The 24,998-nt window shown below is 45.5% G+C and overlaps 2 protein-coding genes across 3 annotated transcripts in view; one reads left to right on the forward strand and one right to left on the reverse strand.

Annotated features, from left to right (window-relative positions):
* LOC128089847 (ovostatin-like) overlaps positions 1–4,105 on the reverse strand; it is a 38,259-nt gene extending 34,154 nt beyond the window's left edge. Inside the window, exons 1-4 of the mRNA XM_052701650.1 lie at positions 4,009–4,105; positions 2,290–2,473; positions 1,523–1,679; positions 123–175 (exon numbers count right to left, since the gene is read on the reverse strand). Coding sequence (XP_052557610.1) covers positions 123–175; positions 1,523–1,679; positions 2,290–2,473; positions 4,009–4,073 — 459 coding nt within the window. The 5' untranslated portion in view covers positions 4,074–4,105. The remainder of the gene's footprint in view (positions 1–122; positions 176–1,522; positions 1,680–2,289; positions 2,474–4,008) is intronic.
* A 13,873-nt stretch (positions 4,106–17,978) lies between these two features.
* Positions 17,979–21,245, forward strand: LOC128089900 (late histone H2A.2.2-like). Of its 2 annotated transcripts, none has more exons than XM_052701752.1 (3): positions 17,979–18,161; positions 18,591–18,799; positions 19,987–21,245. In XM_052701752.1, the coding sequence occupies exon 3, from the start codon at positions 20,660–20,662 to the stop codon at positions 21,194–21,196; it is 537 nt and encodes a 178-aa protein (XP_052557712.1). In that variant the 5' UTR covers positions 17,979–18,161; positions 18,591–18,799; positions 19,987–20,659; the 3' UTR covers positions 21,197–21,245. The 2 variants fall into 2 exon arrangements, with proteins under 2 accessions (XP_052557712.1, XP_052557711.1); XM_052701751.1 differs by lacking the exon at positions 17,979–18,161 and adding an exon at positions 18,180–18,432.
* Positions 21,246–24,998: the final 3,753 nt, after the last annotated feature.

Below are 24,998 nucleotides of genomic sequence, written 5' to 3' on the forward strand. Positions count from 1 at the left end.
AGTTCTCTAAGAACACTGGGGACAATTCCAGCTCCCTTTTACTCAACATACAAGTGAGGGAGTCTCTATGAAGAGTATTCCAAAGTCATGCTCAAAAAATCTTGACTATTGCTCTTACTTACTGTCTCCTGAACAGGTCTGAACTGGCTATCCAAAGTGACCACACGAAACATCACTGGAAAAGATGTAGGACAAAAGAGAATCATTAACTTTTGTAGTGGTAAGTTCATCCCAGCGTATGACTGAAACAAAATTTGTGCAGGCTTTTAGGAAGAACTAATGAGTCCTCAGAGAACTGGAGTGTTAGAAAGAACTTGATTATTTTAGATAGTGACAAAGAAAAAAAAGAGAAGGGAAGGGAAGGGAAGGGAAGGGAAGGGAAGGGAAGGGAAGGGAAGGGAAGGGAAGGGAAGGGAAGGGAAGGGAAGGGAAGGGAAGGGAAGGGAAGGGAAGGGAAGGGAAGGGAAGGGAAGGGAAGGGAAGGGAAGGGAAGGGAAGGGAAGGGAAGGGAAGGGAAGGGAAGGGAAGGGAAGGGAAGGGAAGGGAAGGGAAGGGAAGGGAAGGGAAGGGAAGGGAAGGGAAGGGAAGGGAAGGGAAGGGAAGGGAAGGGAAGGGAAGGGAAGGGAAGGGAAGGGAAGGGAAGAGAAGAAGAAAAGAAAAGAAAAGAAAAGAAAAGAAAAGAAAAGAAAAGAAAAGAAAAGAAAAGAAAAGAAAAGAAAAGAAAAGAAAAGAAAAGAAAAGAAAAGAAAAGAAAAGAAAAGAAAAGAAAAGAAAAGAAAAGAAAAGAAAAGAAAAGAAAAGAAAAGAAAAGAAAAGAAAAGAAAAGAAAAGAAAAGAAAAGAAAAGAAAAGAAAAGAAAAGAAAAGAAAAGAAGCTTACTATCTGAATTGTCTTTAATACTGACCAACATTTTAAGGACTCAGTACTTCGGAGCATTTCCTCAGAAACTATCTTTACAAATCAATTCAATGAAAAAATGAAAGCCGGGGAAGAAAGTGTCTTTATCTCACTGTAAACCTTGTGAAGCACTGAAACATGATTATACTAAAGATATAACTAACCAAACCACAGATAGTTATTATTTAAATATTGTAGTGAAATCGGCTTTATGAATTAGATCAGCAGTGAAGTGTAGAGAGCTGTTGACAGGAAACTATATGCTGTATCTATTTTTATTAATTCCAAGCTTAACCTATTTTCTGTATTTTTAAGGATATTCTTTACATGACTGACATCAGTAAACCCAACAGAACTCAAGATTCTGTAAACGAAATTAACTTAGAAAAGACAAATGAACTCTACTCATTTCTGGCAGTTTGATGAATTGATTCTATTTTTCATAGACTTTTGATAAAGTCATTGTCAGACAACATACACTATCTAATGACAATTATGCACAATATGCTAAACACTGCTACTGCAGTCTGCAGAATTTTCCTCCACAAGAGAAGTGTTTGTTACTCTTGACCCACTCTTGCACTCAGTTTCCTAGTTCACTAGCTGACTCCAGCTCCCCAGCAACCTTTTTGCCCTGGTTTGTAGATAGGCTTGTCTGTCTGGATGAAGAGAGTGTTATGCACATTCTCAATCGCCACTGATCTTCTCTCAGTTACGTTGACTGTGTTGCCTTTGGCAGAGAAGGATATGAATGCCAGGGGATCAGAAGTAGCAGGAGGAACCTGGAGAGAAACAAAACCCCAGAAAAAAAGTGGTAAATGAGGCATGCTGAGGTACCCTGCTGCTCCAGGTTCTTTAGTTGACTGTCAAATGAATCATTAACAGCTCCTGCAAAGTCATGGGAAAACTCACATTTGCCAGTGACAGAGCATTTGGGAATCTATGCTCTGGGAAATCCTTTAATCTGTCATCAGGCAACAAGATTTTAAACTATGTTCTGTCCTAAGCATTTCATCATCTCCTGTAGCTACCTGCCTACAGGGAAGATTCCCAGCCCTATTCTAGAAGACTTAATCTTGGCTATTTTTTTGTCATACCTGTTCTGATTTTGCAGAGTCACAGAAAAGGCATGCACCTGGGACAGCAATCAAAAGAATTTTTCTATTTCTGAATGAAGATGGAAAGCCATTTTCCAGCACCCTCATATAGACCACATGGCTTTCTTTTTCCTCTCTCTATTGACAGCTTTTTCATTAAGTTATCTTTTTTATGTCATATTCCAGGACTGCTCTTTACATTCTTTCCATCATTGACAAAGACAGTGGCACTCAGAAATATTTCCAGCCTCTACATCCTCTGCAGTGTTCTCAAAAAAAAAAAAAAAGAAAATACCTTGAAGTCGCAGCACGTGAAATAATCATTTTTTGTCACAAAATCCTCGAAGAGAGTTGTCTGTATATTGCTGTATTCCAGAACAACACTCAGAGACAGAGGCTCACGGAGACTCTGAAACTGCACACAAGCAGTCTGTGGAGAGTTGCTCCGCACCACGGTTGGCACCAGCAGCACATATTGACTGCAAGAAGATGAGAACAGATCAGTCACGGAGGAAGGTGAGGGCAGACAAGAGAGGAAAATATCATAGAAATACTATACATGTGAAAGAAGATGTGGGACTTAGGCCAAGACTCGCTCAAACCACTGGGAGGATTTCCATTTATTTCAATTAATTTTGGATAATATTCCAAGTACAAATGATGACACATTTCTGTTCCTTATTGCTCTTTGTAAGCTGAAGGACTGGCATCATTTTATGCAGTCTCTTATCCAGCATGATATTGCATCTTTTCACTACAGGTATCTAGACATTTCCAGTTAAAATTATGTCTAATCACTTAAAAGGCATAAATATACTTATCTTCTGACAACTTGTGTGTATACTTAACCCTCTGGAACCTCCCATAAAAAAGAATGACAATTTTTTTTAAATCATTGGCAAAAATATTAGTTAATTGTTGCAGTAATTTTTTAAGTTCTTTTTCTCTGGATAACTCTCCCTCCAGATAAGAACGAAAATATCATAAGGCAGTCAGCATAATGCAAAATACAGGATATTCCAGGAAATTTTCCATATTCAATCTAACCTGCACGCTCTATTGCTTTTCTGTTTTTCTCTTTGCTTTTTTCTTCCATTAGATATTTTTAGATATGATGCCCTCTATAATTAGTGCAGCCTTTGTTCTCCAAACTCTTCCTCTGAAAAAAACATTTCTAGATATTTGCTATATTTGACTAAGTTTCTGTTGCTGGCTTATTGTTCTCTGATGTCCAAACTAGTCTTTCCAAATAATGTATAACAGAATTGATGAGTTTGGTGTGCATGAATCACACAAAATTTTCTGGGTCATATGATCCCTTCCCTTTTTCCCTTCCTAGCTTTGCTTATTAATATTATACTTACTGTTATTTTCACTTGCCTAAGTTAGACTGTATGATATGCAAACACCAAAAGTAAGTTTAATGAAACCAAGAGTGTATCTGAGAAAGCAGAAGCATCTGACTTTCACAGTGTTTCCTTTCAGCACTTTTGAGAAGGGGACTTAAGCTTTCAAGTTGGTGTATTTTTGAAAACTGCGACTGAAATTTTCAGTTTTCATAAAGCCATCCACCCTGACAGTGCTTTATAAGCATCCACAGCACAGCAGGTGTAACAATAACATTAAGAATAACAGTAACAGATTTACAGTTCAGCATAGCTCCCTGCTACCAGCCAGTATTTGTCTCGAGGACCTCCTCATATGCCATGCTCTCTATGTATTTCCAGTGCATTCCAAACCTGATCATCACTTGCTAACCTAGCCTTGAATCTCCTCCCAGTCTTACCCATGCACTTCAGACTTAACCTACTCCAGTTCCAGGTTTCTGTCACTCAGATTTTGCAGAAGCTTTGTAATGGAGATCATCATTTCAAATCACGCTTCAGTATTAGATATTTTCATTTCAAACGCATTTCAAAATCAGCACATTACAGAGCAATGTCCCAGAATAAATTAACTGAAGTGAAACAAACTTATCTATTATGTCATAAAAGCACAAGGTATATTCTCTTACAGTTCAGAAGACACTGCGACAATCCAGCTCAAGGTGACAACACTCAGAAGAATCCTTGACCACATCTCTGTCCTTGAAGAAGAGAGTTTTATATCAAATGGACAGACTTTCCTCTGGCTTTTAAACTGTCCTGAAATGACGCTCCTCCTCCACAGCTTCCGTCACGTTCTAACAGAAGATAATACATAAAATTTGCATAGGTTCATCTTCCTCTCTCCCACCTATTCTCACATTCTCAAACAGCTTAGGTGAACTCTCATACTTCAGATAGATTTCAGAGCTAGTCAAACCGGTTCCTGTCCATTTGTTTTACTGCTGCTTACCTCTCTGATTATCATGTCATTGTCTCAAGTTTGCTTAATGCTTCAGCATGTTAATTCTTAATATTGCTAAAGTATTTCCTTGTATTGTGAAGATCTTACCTAGAAATATCTCACCGAACAGGAGTAACCGTAACAGTGTGATTGTATGCCTGCACTGGGATCTGGGTAGTAATAATACAGAATTAGACCGTATCTGCATTCAGTATGGTCCAGAAGAAAACTCCTAAACCTAATCTGGTTTTGTTACTGAACACAGTATCATTCAGCAAGGAATGGTGTTTGCTAGTTGTCTACCATTTTTTGGTAGGACAAGTATACCTGTAGGAAAAGGACTCCTACAAATTTATTTTGTTTGTTCGCTCATGTGTTTGTCAGTCACCTTTTCCCTCCAGCTTTGCAGTTTCTATTAAATAACTTTTAAGTCTTTTGGTGAAGTTTAAGTAAGTATGACTGAGAAAGAATAATGAAGTTATGAAATCATTAATTAATTTAAACTGAAAAGAACCTGTTGACATTGTTTGGTTCAAGATTTCATTTAAAGTATGGCTGTCTTCAAAGCAGGTCCAATCAGGTTTTGAATATCTCAAGGATGAAGAGTCCACATAAGCTCTGGACATCTGCTTCCATGCTTCACCATCCATCGTTTGAAAAAATTTTCTTGCCTTAAATCAGAATTTATTTTACTATATCTTATGTCCATTGCTTCTTGTCCTTTCCGTGCGCACCCTGGAGAAGAATCTGTCTTTTCTATAAACCAACTTTACATGGTGGAAGACTGCAACTATACTTCCTCTTAGCCTTTTTTAATTTAGGCTGAGTTAAACCAAACTGTCTCAGATGTTGTCTTTGTTCCAGCCACCAGCTATTCTGTTGACCTTCCTCTGCCTATCTGCCGTTGCTTTTCTTGTACCAGGGAGCAAATCCTGGACATAGGACTTCATCTCTGATTTCACAATTGCTGAGTAAACGAGAAGTGCCAATTTCTATCCTGTGATAACTACCTTCTTGCTAATATAGCCTGAACATAGAAAACTAAATTATCTGTAGTGGTAGTAGACTGCATTTATACTTCGCTTTAAAAAAGAAAGAAAACAATACAAAAAAAGCAAAGTGGCTGATCAACATGTGAGTAACTGCAGCCTATGGGAAGCAAGAGTTTCCCTTCCTCTTCCTCAACCAAGCAGGTGATGAAAAGGAAGGGAAAGCTGAGTATAATGTTAAAGCAATTAGGGACAAAGAAAAGATATAGGGGTGCTGAAAAAAAGACTTAGTCAATGTAGAGTGGGCCTACAATTATCTCAGTAGTAAGGAATATAGAGAAGGAAATGAAAATTGTTATAGTAACGTTGTAAAAATGGCTGTAGGACTGTTGAAGACAGACTATCATGTTTACTTCTCTTAATCTAATACATTTATGCTAATGATTTGGTCATACGTGTTATTTCTGTCAGCATAAGTAATACTTCAAACTACTCCTGTCTAACTTCTTACCTACACAACTTTCCCAGAAGACTTATGATTACCAAGCGAGGACACGAGCAAAAATGCCTAAGTTATTGCTGGAGCTACTGTTTATTGCTACTGCGCTGCTAGTAAAAAATATTGCACAAATCTTCCCAGAATGGCTTGTCATTAATGTGATAAGGCTGCATGGCAAATGTGCACACAAAGCAAACATGCTATGAGGAAAGCAGCTGCATTGGCTGCAATCAGGACAGAATACAGCTAGGAGCAGTTTGCCTAAGTTTGTGTTTACAGCTTTGAAATGCCTCACACTCCCTGTATTATTTCAAATAGGCCATAGCCACTAAGCAGTAGGCACAAAGGACTGAAGGAAAGAGAAGGAAGTGGAAATCAGTTCTGGGACTGTGGTACAAATTGTTCCAGAAGCTCACCTTCAGCGAGCCCTTAGCACATTTTCGTTTAAAACCATTCCCCCATGTCCTATCACTATCAACCCATGTAAACTGTCATTCTCTCTCCTGCTAATGAGCTCCCTTCAAGTACTGAAAGGCCACAATGAGGTCTCCCTGGAGCCTTCTCTTCTCTAAGCTAAACGAGCCCATTTCCCTTAACTTTTCTTCATAGGAGAGGTGCTCCAGCCTTCTGATCATCTCAGTTCTCCTCCTCTGGACTCGTTCCAAGAGCTCTGTGTCTTTCTTGTGCTGAGGGCTCCAGGCCTGGACACAGTACTGCAGATGGAGCCTCACAAGAGCTGAGTAGAGAAGGACAATCACCTCCCTCTCCCTGCTGGCCACCCCTTTTTTCATGCAGCCCAGGATATAGTTGGCCTTCCCAGCTGCAATTGCACACTGCTGGCTCATGTCCAGCTTCTTGTCCACCAGGACTCCAAGTCCTTCTCCACAGGGCTGCTCTCAAGGGGTTCTTCACCCAGCCTATATAAACACCTGGGATTACCCTAGCTCAAGTGCAACAACTTGCACTTTGACCTTGTTGAATCTCATTAGGTTCAAATGGGCCTGTCCTGGTCCCTGTGGATGCCTTCCCCGGATGGGGAAGGGGGTTGGATGGGGGTTAGACTCCATGATCTCTGGAGGTCCCTTCCAACCCCTACAATTCTGTGATTCTGTGTGATTCTTCCCTTCCCCCAACTGTATCAACTGCACCTCTCAGCTTGGTTTGCTAAGGGTGCACTCAATTCCATCATCTATGTCATTAATAATGATGTTGAGGAGCACTGGTCCCAAGACCAACCCTTGGGGAACACCACTTGTGACCGGCCTCCGTCTAGACATAGAACCGTTCGTTGATCACAACCCTGTGGCTGGAAGCAGCCAACCAATTTTTAATCCAGCTAAGTACTTCCTTCTAATCCATACCTCTCCAATTTAGAGGGAAGGATGTGGTGAGGGACCATGTCAAAGGCTTTGCAGAAGTCCAGTAGATGACATCCATCACCCTTCCCCTGTCCACCGATGCTGTCACTCCATCAAAGAAGGCCAACAGATTGGCCAGGCATGATTTTCCCTTGGCAAAACCATACTGGTTGTCTCAGATCACCTCTTTGTCTCATATGTGCCTTAATGTAACTTCTAGGAGGATCTGCTCCATGATCTTCCCAAGCACAGACATCAGGCTCACCAACCTGTAGTTCCCTGGGTTATCTTTTCCCCCTTTCTTAAAAATGGGAGTAATGTTTCCCTTTCTCCGATCACCTAGAACCTAGAAAACTGGGCAATTTGAACAGGATTAATTCCTTTGTGAGAAGTTACTTTCTTGTCTCATTTATGTAAAACAGTTCTGCTGCAGAGAAAAATCATGAGTAAAAGGAATTAAATAATAATACCAAAAATCTCAGCAAAAGCTCCCTGTTCATCCAGGCCAGTCTTCCCTGCCAGCTCATCTTATGATACAGGGGTGCAGCCTGCTCCTGCACCTTGGAGATTTCCTTCTTGAGGAACGTCCAGCCTTTCCGGACCCCTTTGACTATCAGGACTGACTTCCAAGGAATTCTCCCAACCAATGTCCTAAACAGTTCAAAGTCCACCCTCCAGAATTCCAAGGTAGCAGTTTTGCTGACCCCACTCCTGTCTTCACCAAGAATAGAGAACTCTATCATTTCGTAGCCACTATGCTCAAAGCAGCTTCTGAGCACCATGTCTCCTAGTCCTTTTCTATAAACAGCAGGTCTAGCACATTGCTTCCCATGCTACGCTCTCTTACCAGCTGTTTCAAAAAGTCGTTTTCCACACACTACAGAAACCTCCTAGATTTCTTCCTTTCTGCTGTATGCTACCTCCAGCACATGTCAGGCATGTTGAAGTCCTCCGTGAGAACAAGGGCTAGCAAATGAGAGATTTCTGCCAGCTGCTCAAAGAATGCTTCATCTGTGTTTTCATCCTTGTGAGGTGGTCTATAACAGACTTCTGCCAGGATGTCAGCTTTGTTGGCCTTCCCTCTGATTCTACCCATAGGACTTGACCTTATCAATTCCCAGCAATGAGATCTGCAACATGAAAGCATTCCCTAACAAAGAGAATCCCCACCCTCCCTACCCCCACTCCCCCTTCTTTGCCTATCCCTTCTAAAGAGCTTAGAGTCCTTCACTGCAGCGCTCCAGTCACGAGGATGCTCCCACCACTTTTTTGGTGATGTTGACCAAGACATAGTTTTCCTGCAGCACAATGGCTTCTAGCTCCTCCTGTTTGTTGGCCACGCTGCATGCATTGGTGTAGATGCACTTCAGCTGGGCTACTGGTCTTAGCCCCAGGATCTGGGGTGGTTTGGGGAGGAGAGAGCATAGGAAAGTACAGGAGTTTGGAATTAAGAAGTCCTGTCCTATGTACTATGCAAATCTCTGACTGGCCAGTATAATTGTCTGGCCTTTCTCTGTGCCTGACCAGCACAGTCATTCTCCACTTACTATTAAATTCAATTTCTAACTCTTTTCCATCTTCTTCCATTTTAGATGTGTGCAAGGGAGTCTGTGTGACAGCGACTGCAGTGGCACCATGGGTCAGACAACCCTGTGTATGTGTCTGTGTGTGCGTGCAAGAGTGTGTGTGTGCCTCAGGTTGTAATCAGAGCCTGCTACTGGAGGGACAAGGAGGAGTTCTAGTCAGCTGTATGCATGTGTGTGTGTGTGTGTTTGTGTGAAGGTCCGTACCAGCATCAGATGAGGGGCTTAGCCTTGGAGATTCATATATCTACCTACCAAGAAAGTAAGAGACTAGGGGCAACTGCTGGACAGACTGATTGTCTGAGTCAAGCTGTTGGAGGTGCCCCCTGAGTACACAGATGCATATGTGTTTTCTGCTAGCAAACTTTCAACCTACTCAGACAAAGACAAAGTGGGTGGGAGGTTGTTGTTGCTGTTTGTGTTCATGAGAGCATTCTGTGCCTCTGTGTAGATCTGTGTAGCAGCCATCTATGCATCTGCATATGTGCAATTGTGGTGCATGAGTCTGTTTGCATGTGTACTGGAAATAACAAACTTCACTTCTGGTTGTACCCAGGAACAAGATGCTGCAATAATTTCACTTCTGCTGGGATGTCAGATTCTGACCTCTTTAAGAAATATTTTGCACAATGTATCCAATATAAGGTATATTTAGATTCAAACACAAGCAGAAGGATCTGTATATAGATTAGGGATGATATTTCAGAAAAGAAGATATCAAAGACATGAATTACCTGTCTCAGGAAATGGTAAGTGTATGGCAGTTGTATGGGATTCAGTGAAACCGGAAAATTAACCCAAAATAGCAGGAAAAATAGAAATTGATCCAAGTTACATAGCTCTGTGCTTCTGTGACTACTGAGGCAAAAGGTGAGAGTTCACTTTTTGGTTTTATGTGCAAAATACAGATACAATGACCACCGCACAAAGTATGTTCCAGAGTGTGGTTTCTGTATAATACAATACCTTGAAAGAAAAAGTATTGCAAGATTGTGACCAAATTAAAAAAAAAAAAAAAATAGAAAGCATGCTACATGATTTGCAATCCACTTCCATGTAAACTCATGCCTTACTAAGAAGAAAGGAAAACAGAAGCACCAGCATTTCAGTCTCTGTACTCCCAAGGATAAATCTAAAGAATTTATTAATACTTGTAGGCTGCTGAAGGCAGCTGCTTAGGGGCATTGACAACTGAAGGAAAATCTGAAGAATCTTATAACAGACAGTATCACCTTCCGGTATTCTTGGAGTCTATGGCTGCCGTGGAAAAAAAGTACTGAATTCAGAGACTCTATGACAAGAGTCAGACAGTAAAAGCACATTCTACAACTGAAGGAATAAGTCCTTACCACCCCAACGACACTGGGCACTGTATGATTTCCCAAGCTACCATGAATGCCATCTTCAGCATAACCATTATAATCCTGGATTGCACTTTTGTGGGGTTATCCATCTGCCTTTTGTTCTTTCAGGCTGCATAGGAGGAAACAAAAATTGCAGTCCTCAAGGGAACATGAGAATTAGTCCTGCTGCATAACTCAGGACTGTCCTGGTCAGAGAGGAATGAGGCCCTCCTACCACAGTCTAAGGCAGAGCTAGTACAGAGATGGTGCTGCAACAGTAGGCATTCCCCTCAAGCTTTTGGATAGCAGTGCCAAACCACCCCTATAGAATGTGCAGGGATAGCCTAATTTCAGAAAATGATTACAGTTTTCACAGTCTGGGGATGACTACTCAGTAATGAAGAAGCTATAATGCACAGCTCTCTGGATGACATCCTGCAACTGCCAGGAACTGGGAGTGGCGGGCCACAGGCGTGTCATGAGATGCGTGGACAAGTAAAGAGGAAGCAAAGGGAAAATAAATGGAAAGCTGTCACAGAATATATGCTCCAGCAACAAACGCTGTGTCAAAAACAAATACTGGCAAATGCTGAAGACAAATGCTTAAATGCTTTTCATTAAGAGGAGGTAGACGAGAAAATATACTGACAAAAGGGAGGAGATGAATAGGCAGAAAGTTGGTGGATGTGACTGTGGGCATACCTGCTGTCAGCAGGCTGGAGCTGGGCAGTTGACAACCTATGTCTCAGGGACTCCAGGAGCTGCTTGAAGACTTGCTCAGCAAGGCCATGACACCAGAAACCTCCCTGCATTGCATTGATGTAGAAGCAATGGGCAAAGCTTTTCAACCAGAAGAATGGAGAAGCTCATGCTTTGCCGTAGCAGCAGTGCATGGAGTCAAAGTCTCTGTAACTCATCTGCTGCTGAAGGGAGCTGTTGATTGAACTGTTGATTGAACCCCTGGCCTTGCAGCACTGTCCTTCCCTAACTGGTCCTTGGTTGCTGAGGAGAGCTGAGAGGGCAAATCCCAGTGGAACAGCCCAATAAGTTCCTCTCCAGGCCAGGCCCCCTGGTGACCCTGGGCTGGGCTGCCAAGACTGCTATGGGAAAATAAGCTACGGGAAAGCTACCAGCCCTGGGCTGGCAGTGAGGAATATGGTTGGGATGATGGTTTGTCTGATTCAAAGTACACTTTGAGTAATGTCTCCTTCATTGATATGTTTAATATGCAGCAAAAAGATGCTGTAAATATGACTTCCAAGGGATTTAATGATAGAGTTGTGATTGAGAGTTCAATCTCCTCACCCTGCTAAAGAGCAAGAACGTATCAGTCAGTTGAGCTCTGATCTTTAGACACCAACTGTGAGAGCGTGTGTCCAAGTCACTGTAGCTGTTTTCAACAAGTAGCACTAGTTGACAATTAGATGACATGTGGCACTGATTGAAATTGCAGTCTCAATGAGCTAGAGAAGAAGTGCAAGAGGATCAAGGTAATTCCAGCATGCTCAGCACTACAAAATGGGTGGAAAGGGGCACACTTCTCAAACTCCTGGATCATCTATCCTGAGTTTTCAATTCTCTCCTGTTTTAAATTTTTATTAAAATAGCCAGTTATCTAAAAATGACAGTGTTTTATAAATAAACAAAAGAAATGCTGTCTATAATCTGCTGAAAGTAAAGCTGTTTCGTATGTTGCAGTCTCCAGGGCCTGCCTTTGCCTTTCGTTTTTCCTGCATTTGGCATACATGATTGCTTTGAAACGATATTCCTGTGACAAAACTGCTCACCTGAGTTTTCTTTGTCATGATTGTAAAGTATCATCATCCAGCAAAGGGAGGTTGTTCCACTGTTCTGCTGCTTGATCTTTGGGAGGGTTCTGACTGACACCTGAATTACACTTACTTGGTTACTGAATTACACACAGTTTGGTGCTGCTCAGACACAGACCATGTCTTTTTTCCTTATGCTGTCTCTTTGTACAACAGAGAAGTATTTGCCCTAGGTTGAACTGAGCGAAAGAAGAATATTCTTGCAGTGATGTTATTTGCTAAGTTTCACAATGATTTGATAGCACCTGCAGAAATGACGCCAGCAGTAGATAGGGGTTATGTTTGTCCTCAGGTGACAAGTGGTCATGTTGGAAGCTTCCCTAATTATGAGAAGGTTTTTCTCTCCCATGAAGATAGATTTCTGTTATCCTGATCTCAAAGTGGACAAGAAAGGCTTTGTTCTACCTTACCCAAGAGGGACAAATATTAGGTGAGACAGACCTGTTTTTCCACATGAGCACTGAACAAAACAAACACCACATCCTTTTGCTTTGTTCCAGTCATCAACGAGCTGCTTCTGTACTCCCGACAAGGCAGGTTTCAAAGACACTGCTACCTACAAATACTCCTAATAGAGTGGAACTGGGATTTTACTGTTGGGGGACATTAAAATAGTCTTTGGTTTCAAATAATCCTGAAAAGGAACTGCAGCGTGAGCATACCACACTCAAATATATGATACATTCTGAGCTGGTAGCTTTTGATTGTAGAGATCTCGCCTCCTCTCTGAGTGATGGAAATGAACCACAACAGGATTTGAAGTTGTGGAATATTTCTGAAATATTGTGAAACATTTGCATTTCAGACAGCTTTTTATTTTCTCAATCCTGAACAGCATAGGCTGCTTTTCAGAAGGCAATCCTGAGTAAGACTCATTCACACAGGAATTAGAGCATTAGAAGCAGACTGGTATGTCCGTAAGACTGGTTGATCTCACAAGCAACATCCTGCACATCTTAGCTTTTTGAACATTCAAACATTGCTCTAAAAAAAGCCTGTTCCAAGTCAAATTATACAGTTCTGCGTCAAACTGGGAGAGCGGTAACAGAGGTGACTAACCTTTCTGTATCCATGGAGCTAGTCTGCACAGCATGTGGTTAATTAAAAGACAGTGTTTTGTATGAAATTTCAGTGTAAGAAATTTTAGTTATTACCTTGACCAACAGCATATATTGACATCAGTTTCTGAAAAAAATGACAAAACCTAACAGGATGAGGAAGGACATGCTGAAGTTGAGGTGAGGGAGGGACTGCCTGTTACAGTTTGAAACATCAGCCAAGAAACATCCTTTTTCCTTGCTCACCTTTCAGGATGAGAAGGTTATGTTAATGTATAAAGTCTGCCTATTTTTGTGCCAGGGCCAAGCCACCATAAGAATGATAACAGGACTCACTGGAATAATGTGCGCCAGGTATTTTCAGAGATCAGTCTAACTGCGATTGCTGACGTTGATTCTAACTGGGTGGAAATATTCATAGGTATTGATTTTGCTCTACCTTTATTGGCCTTCTCTCTTCCTCATCGGCTCTAAGACAAAGCAAATACAATTTCCCAACTTTCCCATTCTCAAAATATTCTTCCTATTTGAATAAGAGACCGTTCATCCAAAGACATAAGTAGGCATGTGTGGCATTTATCTAGCAACTGCTTCACTTTTGAGATTCTAGCAGACTCTTAGAGAGAAAATTTTTAAGTGGCATGGGTTCATTTGAAAAGGGAGGTGGGCACCGCAGACATTCCATCATTCCAGAAACTGCTGCCCTTGGTCTCCAGCTTTCTGAATGCACTTGTGAAAAAATCTTGGCAGGAGACATGCATGTGTACCACTCCCATCTAAAGCAGCTGTTTGCAGGACAAGTTAGGGCAGAGCTAGTCTTGTACTGCCAAGGACTCCTCCAAGTATCTCTTGGCAGACAGACACTGAGAACTGCTAATGAAGTAGTCTGGGTTTGCAGTCTCAGCTGAGCTGGTTGAAGTAGAGGTACTGGGACCCTTGACTGCTGGAGACAAAGCGAATGGGCATCTTGTAGTATAACAAGAATTTGGATATGTGACAAATCTACATTGTGCCTGAATCTCAGTGGCTTATTTGGGACTTTAATTCTGCTCGTTTCACTTTCAGATGAAAAAAAGGGCATATTTTTTCAGGATTCAAGTAGGAATGTTCATACATCTGCGTGCTTTACACCACCTGGAATTAGCTGGAATCTAAAACTAAATCAAAACTAGTAAAGATCAAAGGATCTCTACTAGAGATCAAGGCTTTTTAACCTTGTATTAATGCGTGCTTTTAGGAGATGTTTCCTGTTATTTATTTATTCGGCTCACCTTTACATCATCTTTCTGAGCTTTTCTGGTGTGTGGAATCTTGGGTGCTGCAGCAGGGGGAACTGATGGGAAACATAGGTAAAATGAAAGTAGTAAAGATGGACGCACTAGATTATTCTTAGTTTTCTTCCAGAAAAGAATCAGTCTTAATTTATAAATGTACACATGGAGGAGTAGCTTTTTAAAATGAAAGCAACTGCAGAGGTGTAGAATGAAATTGAAAATTCAAAGAAAACAAGATAAACTTACTGACTAGAAGCTGTACTCTAAAATTTTATGCTTTGCTCCCCAGATATATTAAAAATAATATGATTTCTGCTATATTTGTTATAGGAAAGCTGAATGTGAATCCTTCTGGAAGTGGAAGAAGACTTCTGTCTTAAGCAAAACTCATTTTTCTTTCATACCTACAAGTGCCAAGGTATGTGTGTCTCGGTAATCTGGAAAGGAACAGTATTGCTGCACAAGAGAGATGCTGAGGTCCCTTCCAACCCTGGCCATTCTGTGATTCTGTAATTCATTGCCTGAGAGAAAAGCCTGCCTGCATGCCCCTCCATTCCCCTTGCAAGGAAGCTGTAGGCCACCATGATGCTTGCTTTCAGTCTTCTCTTCTCTAGGCTGAACAAACCAATGGCCTCAGCCAGTCTTCATACATCTGGGTCTCTGTACATCTCATCTTGCTCATCTTCACAGGCTTCCTCTGGGCACCCTCTAGTAGTATTATGTCCTTCTGATACTGTGGCACCCAAATTTGAGCACAGTGGCTTGAGGTGAAGCTGCACCAGCACAGAGCAGGATAATCCCTTCCCTCGTCCATCTCACTGTGCTGCTGGGTTTGATTCACCCCAGGGCAGAATTGGCCTTTTTGGTTGTCAGGGCACACTGCTGATTCAGATTCAACTTTCTGTCAACCAGAATCCCCAGATCCTGTTCCATAGGGCTGCTCTCCAGCCTTTCAACTCTTGGTCAATCCATTTTCAGCTTTATGTGGTTGTTTACACTTAAAATGGATCTAGAACGTAATTCACCTAGCCATACTTTAAGAGACATTTTATGCAGCTGACCATAGAAAGAGCAAGGCAGTAAGGCAAGAAAATCTTGGAACACAATCTGTGTAGCTTCACAGTGCTGTCTCCTCCATGAAAGGGGGCTGAAATTCTGACATCTCGAAAGTGTCATCATATCCATCTGCTCCTGGGAGGAACACTAAGAGCACTTAACCTTAACGTTGTAAGAGATCTCTCTGTGGTTTTAGTGTGGGGAAAATGCTAAAAAAAAAAAAAAAAAAAAAAAAAAAAAAAAAAAGACAGATAGATAGAAAGAAAAATAAAGCGAAAGACAAAGCAAATTGGTTAGAAGTTTGAGTGCAGAAGTCACTATCTTTGAGGCCAGAGTGTTAGCATTCCCTGACCTGATGTATTTATGTGAGAGAGAAGGCAATGAATTTTTAAAATAAGCATTTTCTTCTTCCATGTATCCTACTTATAACTGCCTGTAGAATAGACATCAGCCACTGGGAATCTCATAAAGGAAATGAGCTGTCCATGGGTGCTCTCAGTGAGAACCTGCTGCCACCTTCTGCTTGTTAGGGCATCTAGAGGTATCAGATGTTCGCGTGTGGCAAAGTTTTTCCTCAAAACCATAACTGAGGGCGTCAACAGAGTTATGGTTCTTGCTTGTTTGTTTGTTTGTTTGTTTTCCAGAATGATTAGTAGAAGAGGAAGTCTTAACTCTTATGCCCCAGATTGGATGGGATTTTGTTTTCGCGGAGCAAGTGTTCAGGTTCCAGCTTTCTTTTCAGAGAAGCAGCACTGCTGCTGTCTCCCTGTAGTGCTTTTTACTTACTCTGAACCTACTTTTTGACAAATAAGTGGACTCCGTTCTATGCGAGCTGAGGCAAAAGCAAAGTTTCAGACTTCTATCTTCCCAACAGTTATACACTAGTGATATCCTTAATAGGCAGAAGATCTTTGTGGAAAATCAAGAACATTTTTTCAAGTTCTGTTGTTGCATAAGAAAACTCCTGCCAAATTTAGTCTTTCACCTGAGCTGCTTGGATAGTATAATCTGAGGAATATTGACTATTACTTGTAGAGGTAGGTTTCTGTTTATCAGTATATGCTAAGGAAATCTAGGAAATAAAATCCAATGTAAGTTTAGGATATTGCCATCCAAACATTAAGTTAAGAACTGTCTGTTGCTCAAGAGACCATCGTGTATATCAGAGGCCTTGATTCATGGTCTTCCCTAGAGGTAGTCTGAAAGGATGGAAAGCAACCACCATCTTTGACAGAAACAGCCTCTGTATTTCATCAGGCTGCCATGAACACTTCCAGAGGTATCAAGAAATCCCTTTATTTGTGTGAGAATACACACGGAGCAGCCACGCCAGGCTGTGCTGTCCTTACCCACGGATGCCATCCCGCTCCAGCCCGGCCAGCACTCAGCTCGGGACCGCTACGAAGCCCGAGGGCAGGGGATCGCGGTGCCGTGCCCGCAGGCCGGGGCCCCGGACGCCGCTTTGAAAGGCGCAGCACGGATCGGCGCTGCGGACGGAGCCCCGGGAGGTACCGACGGCCGCCGCCCCGCACCTCCCCGCTCCCTCGGGCAGCTCCGGCCGCGGCCGCCGCCGAGCGAGGGGGAGGCAGAGGAGGAGGCACGAGGAGGAGGGCAGGAAGCCGTTGCCGGGGCGGCGCGCGGCTGGGGCGGGCGCTGTGCGGGTGGCAGACAGTTAGAACGCGTGCCGTTGATCTCATCCTAGTCCTGCTCAGTGGCATCATCTGTTTGAACAGGAGCGAGCTGATGAGCAGCTTCTCGATAGGGTTGGCATTTGCTTTACAGAATCGAAATCCGCTGCCTCTGTAAGTCTTTGCCTCTTACTACCACTAGATGGTACCCTTAGCGAGCATTTCCCCTACCTCTGCGAAGTCCAGTTTAATACTCAACTGCAACGTTTCTGAATTGATCAAGTCTGCACTTTTCTCACGAACAGTACAGGGCCAGGATGCTGGCGCTGGCTGCTGGTAACTGCAAGAAGTAGACTCAAGTGAACAAAGCTGAAGGTGTGTTCAGTATATCAAGCCCAATACAAAGGCAAGTATACACTGCATCACTTGCACTGCTCTTATAGTGGGCGGGAAGGGGAAGGAGGGGATTTACTCCCCCAGTCTCCACGCAGAGGTTTAGGGATGCAGAGTTCAGGGACCTGAGAAATACAAGGATCCTGACAGCTCTAGTGCTCTCTGAAAGGCATCCTTGAAGAGCAGCCTTGAATGGAGAAGCGTTATTGTGTTCTCTGTAGCTGCAGTTTGGTACTTCAAGGAGTAAACCCGCACTTCAAAAGGAATGGTAGAATCACAGAACCATTACGGCTGCGAAAGTCTCACACTGCCATGTCCAGCCCCGACCCACAAAGAGTCCTTCTGCGGTTTGCCCTAAGGGAATAATGACGCTATTTGAATAGTCATTATCCAAGTTGCTTTATTGCTAAACCAATATCACGGGAGGACAAAACCGGCCACAGCCGGGGATGGCGGTGCCGTGCCCGCAGGCCGGCGCCCCGGACGCAGCCCGGATCGCAGCCCGGATCGGCGCTGCGGACGGAGCCCCGGGAGGTACCGACGGCCGCGGCCCCGCACCTCCCCGCTCCGCCCCGCCCCGCCCCGGCCCGCACCTCCTCGCTCCCTCGGGCAGCTCCGGCCGCGGCCGCGGCCGAGCGAGGGGGAGGCAGAGGAGGAGCGGCGAGGAGGAGGGCAGGCAGCCGTTGTCGCGGCGGCGCGCGGCTGGGGCGGGCGCTGTGCGGGTGGCAGCCCGTTGGAACGCGTGCCGTTGCTAGCGGCTTGCTTGCCGTGACGCCGCTAAGCACGGCTGCCTGCTGCACCCGGAGCCGAGCCGACGCCGCGCTGCCAGGTGGGGAAACGGGCCGGGCGGGCCGGGAGCGCTTCGAGCCGAGCAGCGCCGGGCTCTGCCGTCCTCCCGAGTGCCGGCACTGCCTCCGGCATTAAGGCAGCCGGCAGCTTTCGTCGCCGCCCGTCTGCTTCGGCCGTTGAGCGACAGAAGACGCGACGCTGGGGCACGGCGCCGAGAGGCCGAGCCTAATCTCCGTCCCGCGTTCCTCCTCCTGCGCTCTTTTTCATGGAAAGCTGTGCCAGCTTCTGCAAACGTACAGCTTCCTGAAAAAGTAAGTGTGGTAAAACCAGAATTTTGTCAGTACGGGCAAGATTGTAACCGACAGCTAACAGAAAATAAACATGGGAGGGAGTGGGCTTTCTGAAAGAAAGATGCAGAACCACAGAAGTTGCAAGAAAATAACTGGTGATTATATTTCTTCCCACCTAGATATAACAGAGCTGAACAGAGAGAGCTTGTGAAACAAGAGATCTTGAAAGCAAAGCACAACGGCAGGGAGAAGCTCAGCCTCGGATAGGTGTACATGGCCGCAGCCAGCAGGCGGGCAAGAAGAGGCTAGCAGAGACACAGGCCAAAGAGCAGCGAGACCACCTCAGCTACGGAGCAGCCAGAGCGCCTGAAAATGCGACAAGCACCAGGTACCACAGGCACGCACTCAGGGGAGAGACCCCTTCACCAGGGGCTGTTCCCCACGCACGGGGTCCCCTCCCCAGGTGTCACAGTTTTATGACTTTTGGCTATCAGTATTCCACACCATAACATCATGTAATGCACTGGGGGTTTCACTTTTAATGCTCAGTTCTGAATATTTGTCTGACGGAGAAGAACTACATTTCCCAAGGAGGCTTTGCGGTCAGCGAGGAGATATAACTGTGTGCAAGGTCACCTGATCTTTCTTCTTTGCCTGCTCTATTCCATCTGCACTTCTCCATTTGCAATTTGCCGTTTGCTGTTATCCATCTGCTCAACTGAACTGGACCTACACCTCAGCGTTGTGACAAGACCTACCTACCTGACAAACTCTCTATCTCTCTCATTGTATTTTGCTGATTGCTAAACGACATTGCTTGACGTCGGATTGTTGCTGCTGTTTTCAATTGCTTTGGAGTTGATGCAGGTGAAGAAGAGCATAGAAAGAAGAAGGATGAGGTGACCTTGCATACAGTTATATCTCCTTGCTGACCGCACAGCCACCTCGGGAAAAGTAGTTCTCCTCTGTCGGACAAATATTTGGAACTGAGCATTACAAATAAAACCCCCAGTGCATTACACGATGTTACCGTGTGTAATACTGATAGCCAAAAGTCATAAAACAATGACATGGGTCACGGAACCGGGCCAAAGAGGCAGTAAACCATTGACACCAAGTGGAGGGACCCCAGCCGTGCCGACACACAAGGGGATCCCTCGAAAACTCGAGGGCTAAGCCCCATCCCACCTGCATGCATGGGGTCCCCTCCCCAGCCGGAGGGCACCCCAGCCTCGCCCGCACGCATGGGGATCTCTTGAAAACTTCAGAGCTAAGCCCCATCCCACCTCCACGCACGGGGTCCCCTCCCCAGCCAGAGGGCACCCGAGCTGCACCTGCACACATGGGGATCCCTCGAAAACTTCAGAGCTAAGCCCCATCCCTCCTGCACGCACAGGGTCCCCTCCCCAGCCGGAGGGCATCCCAGTTTCACAGAATCACAGAATCACAGACTCACAGAATCACATTCACTTGCTCGCAAGGGGAACCCTCGAAAACTCAAGGGCTAAGCCCCATCTCACCTCCACTGGGAGAAGCACTCCCTTCTCCTGGCATCCTTTTTTTTTTCGTCCACAGGAGGCTGTGCATTATGGTCTGCCGTTTTCATCATCCTCACTACTTCTTCTCCTGTTGAACAATGATTAAGAAGACAAGTCGAACAGAACGCAGCTGGCACGTCTGCAGGAACACCTGGAAAATAAAAAATTTGGCTCACCTGAGGTGTTCCGCTCTTCTTTGCCCCCCGGAATGCTGGCAGTGGATAATTAGAAAAAAAAAATTAAGGGTAGAGGAGAGTTCAGAATTCGCTTTAACTATTAGCGTTGTCACTTGGCATTGTACAGTTATACACTGGGAAAGGCACTGACATGGGAAAATGGGAGAAGGTGGGTGCAGAGGCCATCCCTGAGCTCATTCCAAGTGGCAGGGCCAACGGGGATGATGTCACAAGCAGGGAGGTGCGATCACAGAAGAGGTTCCAGCACACAAGAGGTGCTCTGGTTCCCACTGGGCTGGTGAGTGAAGGGTCTCACCGTGCAGTGGAGGAGACCTGAGCTGAACCCCTTCCTGAGGGAAACTCGGCCAGCGTGGGGAGATCCTTGCCAGAGCACGTGGGGCCACCCTGCCACAAACACCTCTATACTGGGCTGGTAGGGACACAACAGACAGAAAACATCAGCAAGGGCCAGCAAATACATCAAGAGGAGGCAGGAAAGGCAGACAGAGGCACGGGAAGATCGGGTTGTGCAGCATGGAGAGACCTATGGGAGGAAGCAGCACACCCGAAGCAGAGGGGGTCTGCACTGTGCCCGAGCAAAAGAGGGAGCCTGAGGCGACGTGCTCTGGGGAGCCTTCCACCAGCCGGGAAGCAAAGGCCAAAAAGAGTCGCTCCTCCCGCTCCTCCCGGGCTGGGCTGCTCTTCCCTGTGAGCCGCACAGACAGGCAGCTACGCAGAGGTCAGTTTGCTGAACGCTTTGGAGCCAGCGCTCCTGTCTACCTGGCTGCTGTGCTACAGTGGGTGACGCACAAGACCATGGACGTGGCTGGGAGGATTTCTAAGAAGAGCAACCAACAGTGCATCTCTCCATGCCACTTGCAGATGGCTGTGAAGAGCAGCTCTGTACTCAAGCACCTTCTGGGAAGTGGGCCCAAGCGCCGTGGCAGGGCTGTCCCGCAAAGCCAGCGGATGGCCTCACCCTCCAAAAGGAAGCAGACTAAGAGGAGGAAGAGAAGCCACAGGCGACAGGCTGCACCTGCTCGCGCCACTGCTGCTGTCACTGTCAAGTGAAAGCAGAAACTCCTGTCCTAGATGGGCATGGCAAGGGCTGTCTCATTCGCCAAATGGTCTATAACAGTTGAATAAAAGTCCTTGCACTACCATATTGTGCTGGAGCATGCCTTGCAGGTGTTAAGCAACAACATAGGGAGAGCAAGGCCAAGGGACCACAACTGCCTGTCACACAGGGGCAGAAGGCACCCTGCCAGTGGACTGGTTTGTTAAACAGTGACACCTGGTAGTGTCACAGTGGGGAAGATCCTGTAGAAGACTTGCTTAGGACCCCTGACGGCCTTCTGCCATTTTGCCAGCAGCTGAGCCTCCAGGGCCTTCCTGCTGCTTTGCCTTCCCTATGCGGATGGTTCCTGTACAGGAGGCTAAGCATGACTTCCAGAGAAAGAGAAGAAGGGAGAGGGAGATAGGGAGGGAGGGGGAGAAGGGGAGAAGGACAGGAAGAGAGACGGAGAGAGGAAAAAGCAGGGAGAGAGGAATAGAAAGGAGGTGTGGGGGAGAGAGGGACAGAGATAGAGGGAATGAGAGGGAGGGACAAGGAGAGTGAGGGAGGAAGGGTGAGACAGAATAGGGAAAGGGAAAAGGAGAGCGAGGCAGAGACAGAGAGAGTGGTGAAGGAAGGGAGAGAGAAGGAGACGGAGATAGAGAAGGAGAGGGAGAAGGGGAGAAAGAGTGGAGGTGGACAGGGATAGGAGGGGTCCTTGTGCAGATTGTGGAAGTACACTTGAAGTGCAGAACAACCACAGTGAGATGTGACGTACAGAAGGTACCATACCTTTCTTGGGTTCTCCCCAAATATACCAAACCAGTCAAGGACAAAGGTATACGCTGTGAGAGAGATGGGGTTCAGTTCTGCCTCAGCTGTCAGTGAACGGCCCCATAACCACTGTGGTGATTGCTCTGATCACAGTGTTGCAAATGCTTGTCTTCTCCAGCAAGTCTTCCAGTATTCCTGGTTTTCTTAAAGCCTAAGCTTAGCATAACTAAGCGTAACTGGCTTTCATAGTGCCACATCAAAGCAAGTTTTCTGTGGTGATACACTGATAGGAAATCTACATCCATGAAACCGTATTAGTGCTCAATGGTCAGAGCCAGAATACCTGTGCACAGTGTCACTCCAAAATGTCCTCTGTAACGGCATCACTTGAGTCCATTAAGCATATCGTGTTGCTCTTTCACTTAGAACTTCACTAAAAGGTGCAAAGAAGCATTTTTTCACAAGTCTTTCTAGTGCAAAAGAGTTCTTCTCTGTCAGACAAACATTCAGAACTTGAGCATCAGAAGTCAAAACCCCCAGCGCTTTACATGATGTTATGGTGTGGAATACTGATAGCCAAAAATCATAAAAGCATGACATTGGACACGGAACTGGGCCGAACCAGCCTGTCAACCGTTGACACCAGGCGGAGGGCACTCCAGCTCCACCCATATGCAAGGGGAACCCTAAGCCCCATCTCTCCTCCACGCACGGGGTCCCCTCCTCAGGTGGAGGGCTCCCTTCTCCTCGCATCCTTTTTTTTTTTTCCTCCACAGGTAGCTCTGCATTATGGTCTGCTTTTTCATCATCCTCCCTACTTCTTATCCTTTTGAAGAACGTGTAAGAAGACAAGCCGTGCACAAAGCAGCTAGCATATCTGCAGGAGCACCTGGAAAATAAAAAATCTGGCTCACCTGAGATGTTCTGCTCTTCTTTGTATCCTGGAAAGCAGGCTGGAGGGGTATGGAGCTTCTGGTCTTCCCCTACCTGCAAGAGATTTCATGCACTGCCAATGTGCAGCCCCCATCCAAGCAGCATCACCCAGGGAAACCTCAGCCTCAGCCAAGAGCTGGGGGACAAACAGGGGCTCAAAAGCTGAGCGGGGCCCCGGGGGACAGAGAACTGGGTTGGGGGCACTGGGGGGTTTCGCCACATGCTGTGTCCCACTGACACCGCTTTTAGCAGGACAGAGAACATCACACTGTTGTGCAGCTTCTGCCATTCCTTGCTCACAACCTCCAGCAGCACCCAGCTGCATCACTGCATCGTCATTGCCAGTGGGGGACAGCAGGCAAGATGCACTTGCCCCCAGGATGCTGTGCCCCCAGGCAGCCCCTACCCTCGCTGGAGCAGGGAGGTGCCCCACAGCAGGAAGCAGCACCAGGACCCCAACTGCTGTTAGGAAGCAAGAGCTGCTGTCATCCCAGCATCCTTGCACCACTGCTCCCCTTTCCTCTCTGTTCCCATCGCAGCTGCTTCATTTTCATTGTTTTGTGTCATGTACCCACAAAGAGTCCTTCTGGAGTTTACTCTAGAGAAATAATTACGCTTTTATACAATCATTACCACTGTACCTCACTGCGCCATGTTTTGCATTCCACTTGTTCCGAAGCCCAGGCTCCAGAATTGACCAAAATGAGGCCATATCGATCCTGCATCAGGAAAAACATTCTTTATCAACAACAGTCATCCCTCCCTCATCTGCTTGCTAACAACTGCACAATGCACAAAGGTGGGAGAAACACCCAGTGTGTTCCTGCTTTGCTTCTGTGCTAGCTTCAGCTGTCAAAGTCTAAGAAGTGATCGGTCCAAGGCCACTTAATTTTATTCATGTTGCATACAATTTCTTTGGAAGACTGGTAAATACAAGTCTGTTCGCTGCCTAACAGGGTTCTGAGATGCGGAATAGTTCTGGGTAAGAATTATTTGCCCATGAAGGACAGGCCCACCTCTCATTTACAGTCTCTAAATCTGCTGCCTCTGTAAGTCCTTGCCTCTAGTTAGTACCACTAGATGGTACCCTTAGCGAGCATTTCCCTTTACTCTGCGGAGTCCAATCTAATATTCTGACCGCAATTCTGAATTGATCAAGTCTGCACTTTTCTCACAAATAACACAGAGCCAGGTTGCTGGTGCTGGCTGCTGGCTGCTAGTAACAGTTGACTCAAGTGAACAAAGCTGAAGGCGTGTTCAGTATATCAAGCCCAATACAAATGCAAGCATTCATAGAATGACTGAATGGCTTCAGTTGGTAGGGACGACAAAGCCTACCCAGTTCCAAGGCCACTGCCATGGGCAGGTCTGCCACCCACAAATCAGGACGCCCAGGGCCCCATCCAACTAGACCTTGAACACCTCCAGGGAATGGGCACCCATATGTTCTCTGGACAACCCATGGCAGTGCTTCTGTGGAGTTAAATCAGTTCTCCACAGAGTTCTCCACTGACTGAGAGAAAACATTGCTTCATAATGTCTAATCGAAACCTACCTTCTTTTTGCTTAAAGAAAAAAAAACTATCCCTGTCCTCTCACTGCACTCTGATAATGAGTCCCTCTCCATCTTTCCAGTAGGTCCTGGAAGGGCACAATGAGAAAGCCAGAGCCTTCTCTTCTCTAAGCTAAATAACCCCATCTCTATCAGACTTTCTTTGCAGCAGAGGTGCTCTAGCCATCTAGCCACTTTCTCTGCCTTCTCTGGACTCCCTTCAAACAGTTTCACTTTTTTTTTCATGCTGAGGTCCCAGGGCTTAAAACAGTGCTGTAGGTGAGGTCTGACACAAGTGGAATAGAAGGGGACGACAACCTCCCTCAGCCTAATGGCTACATCTCATCTCCTGTCCCGCTGACGTTTTTGGGTGCTTTGCAACTCCTCTTTCAGATCCAAATTTCACAGAGTAGCTTTTGCTGAATGGCTCGATGCAGCTGCTTCAAGAAAAAGCCTGTGCAAGGCCAGTGTAAATACAGACCTGGCCAGGCCTCTGCTCCACAGACAGAGATCACGGCACAACCATCTCTAGAGCTTCTGCTGCGTGCTGTGCTTCTGAT

This window comes from Tympanuchus pallidicinctus, unplaced genomic scaffold, assembly GCF_026119805.1.
Source record: "Tympanuchus pallidicinctus isolate F22 unplaced genomic scaffold, pur_lepc_1.0 scaffold40, whole genome shotgun sequence".
In the NCBI taxonomy this organism is placed as follows: domain Eukaryota; kingdom Metazoa; phylum Chordata; class Aves; order Galliformes; family Phasianidae; genus Tympanuchus; species Tympanuchus pallidicinctus.